This window comes from Nicotiana tabacum, chromosome 8 (assembly GCF_000715075.1).
Source record: "Nicotiana tabacum cultivar K326 chromosome 8, ASM71507v2, whole genome shotgun sequence".
Classification (NCBI taxonomy): Eukaryota; Viridiplantae; Streptophyta; class Magnoliopsida; order Solanales; family Solanaceae; genus Nicotiana; species Nicotiana tabacum.
This window is the reverse complement of record NC_134087.1, coordinates 136,168,944-136,172,045: the sequence shown is the minus strand read 5'-3', so window position 1 is coordinate 136,172,045 and position 3,102 is coordinate 136,168,944. Positions and strand designations below refer to the sequence as shown.

Below are 3,102 nucleotides of genomic sequence, written 5' to 3'. Positions count from 1 at the left end.
ACCAATGGAGACACTGCAAGAAACATGGGAACGATTCAAAGAGATGTTGGTTATATGTCCGCACCACGGTATTTCAGATCAGATGTTGGGGCAGCAGTTTTACGTGGGTTTGGCAGATGGCATGAAGGGTAATGTTGATGCTTCAGTTGGTGGAGCATTTATGAGCAAAACATGGAGAGAAAGCCAGAGTTTGCTTGACAATATGGCACAGAATTTGGGATGACAACTAGGAATTCACCTATCACTCCAGTGGTTCACTCAGTGCCCTTAGATTCATCCAACACTCTTGCTGAAAACATGGCCACATTAATGACACAGATGAGTATACTCACCAAAAAGGTGGAAGAGTCAGGGCAGAAGCATTAAGTACACATTGTACATACTACCAATGGAGGATTATGCACATCTTGCATTAGTCAGATAATTGGTAACCAATGAAATGCAGAAAGTGATCATCATCACTACCATAAGGATATGAATTATGTGTCAAATTATGGAGAATAGAGATAGGGTGGTCAAACTTGAGGCCAACAAAATCTTCCGTACAGGCCAGTCTAGTCATAGCTCAACAATGGAAACATGGGAGGTATAAGACCTCAGAGTAATATAGCACCTTACCAAAGGCCAAAGGGATATAATAATCAAAATCAGCAGCAGGGGTATCATCCTCCTCAACATCAACATGGTGGAAGGCACGAAGATGGGTTTTCTAGACTCGAGGCAATGATGTAGTAGGTCATTGGGTCAAATGCAAAAATCAATGAAAGAGTAGATGCACATGAGTCAGCTATTAAGAATATTGAAGTGCGGATGGGACAGATTTCGATGTCTTTGAATAATCCTCCTCATGGGACACTACCTATAGACACTCAGATAAATCCAAAAGATCAAGGTCTGAAGCAGCTGATGGCAGTGAGTCTACGTAATGGCAAAGACTTAGACTTGGAGAAAGAGAGGGTTAGAGAAAGCAAACAGGTTAAGGCACTTGTACCAGTTCTCATTGAGCTAGATGAGTCAACAAGACTGACAAAGGTGATAATACAGCCTGCCCAGGATTATCATAATACCTAGATTGAGGCTGAGAAAGAAGCTGAGATAGCCCAGGAACTGGTAGTTGAGGTGGTAGCTGACAAAGAAAATACCTACATCATTGAGAAGAAGAGACCCCCCGCACCACTCCCATAGAGGCTGGCCAAGTACCAAAAAGAGGAGCAATACAAGAAATTCTTGGAGATGCTGAAACAAATTCAGGTAAACATTCCATTGATTGAAGCTTTGAAAGAGATGTCTGGTTATGCAAAAATGATAAAGGACTTGATATCCCGAAAATTTGACTTCCAAAACTTGGCAATAGTGACTCTTACTCAGACTTGCACTGCGGTGGTGACTAGACCAATTGCTGAGAAGTTGTCTGACCCAGGGAGTTTCACAATTCCCTGCACCATAGGTAACTTTGCTTTCGCCAAAGCACTTTGTGATTTGGGGGCTAGCATAAATCTTATGCCCCTGGCAATCTATAATAGGTTGGGGATTGGAAGAGCTAGACCCACTTCAATGTTGTTGCAGCTGGCTGACATGACCGTGAAAAGGCCCTCTGGTATCTTGGATGATGTGTTGATTCAGGTAGGGAAATTTATGTTCCCTGCAGATTTTGTGATTCTAGATTGCAAGGTGGATGAATAGATTCCCATAATTTTGGGAAGGCCATTTTTGGCCACTAGGAGAGCTCTTATTGATTGTGAGACTGGGGAGCTCAAGATGAGGTTGAACGATGAAGAGATAACATTCAATATGCAGAAATCTGTGACGCAACCAAGTGAATTCGCCAACTGTTCTCTTATTGATGTCGTGGATGTAATCGTCGAAACTGATGATGAGATGCTGACTATTGAGGACCCTCTTGCAGCATGTCTGGTAAATTTAGATCAGGTGAATGGGGAAAAACTGACAGAATGGGTGTTGGCTTTAGAGGGCAGAGGGTTCTGGGATAGAACTCTTGAATTCGAACCCCTGCACTTAGAAAACAGGGAAACTCCTCCAGCCAAGCCATCCATAGAAGAACCACCAAAACTAGAATTGAAGCCATTTCCCACCCATCTCAGGTACGAGTTTCTTGGACCAAACTCCACATTACCTGTTATTATCTCATCTAGCTTGTTAGATGTGTAGGCATAACAACTTTTGCAGGTACTCAAGGAGTGCAAGACTGCCATTGGGTGGACCATGGCAGACATCAAGGGGATCAGCCCGGCATATTGTATGCATAAAATTTTGCTGGAAGAAGGACACAAACCTTCCAGGGAGCATCAAAGAAGGCTGAACCCCAACATGAAGGAAGTGGTGAAGAAAGAAGTGATTAAGTGGTTGGATACGGGAATCATTTTCCCAATCTCTGACAACAATTGGGTTATCCCGGTGCAATGTGTTCCTAAGAAGGGTGGCATGACGGTGGTCAAAAATGATAACAATTAGCTGATCTCTACAAGAACCGTCACGGGCTAGAGAATTTGCATGGATTACAGAAAGTTAAATCTGGCCACCCAGAAAGACCACTTCCCACTTCCCTTCATTGATCAGATGCTAGACAGATTGGCAAGGAGGTCTCACTTCTATTTTCTAGATGGGTACTCAAGGTACAATCAAATCTCTATTGCACCAGAGGATAGAGAGAAGACCTCCTTCACTTGCCCATATGGCATTTATGCTTTTCGGAAGATGCCCTTTGGCCTATGCAATGCACCCACCACATTCCAAAGGTGCATGATGGCCATATTCACTGACATGGTGTCACACCTCCTTTTTCACCTACACCCCCGTGAAGGGACGTAAAAGGAGTTTTTTCCAATTAAAAGACAATTGAAACGGGATTTTATTTAAAGATTCAGAGTCGCCACTTGGGAGATTTATGATGTCCCAAGTCACCGGTTGAATCCCAAATTGAGGAAAAGATTGACTCTGTATTACAGTCCGCGAACCAGAAATCCGAGTAAGGAATTCTGTTAACCCGGGAGAAGGTGTTAGGCATTCCCGAGTTCCGTGGTTCTAGCACGGTCGCTCAACTGTCATATTCGGCTTATTTATCTGATTTTAATACATGTTGAA

At 43.2% G+C, this 3,102-nt stretch overlaps 1 protein-coding gene across 1 annotated transcript; it reads left to right on the top strand.

Moving 5' to 3' along the window:
- Positions 1-906: 906 nt before the first annotated feature.
- Positions 907-2,169, top strand: LOC142163333 (uncharacterized). The gene is made up of 3 exons (XM_075220606.1): positions 907-1,032; positions 1,252-1,623; positions 1,798-2,169. The coding sequence occupies exons 1-3, from the start codon at positions 907-909 to the stop codon at positions 2,167-2,169; spliced, it is 870 nt and encodes a 289-aa protein (XP_075076707.1).
- Positions 2,170-3,102: the final 933 nt, after the last annotated feature.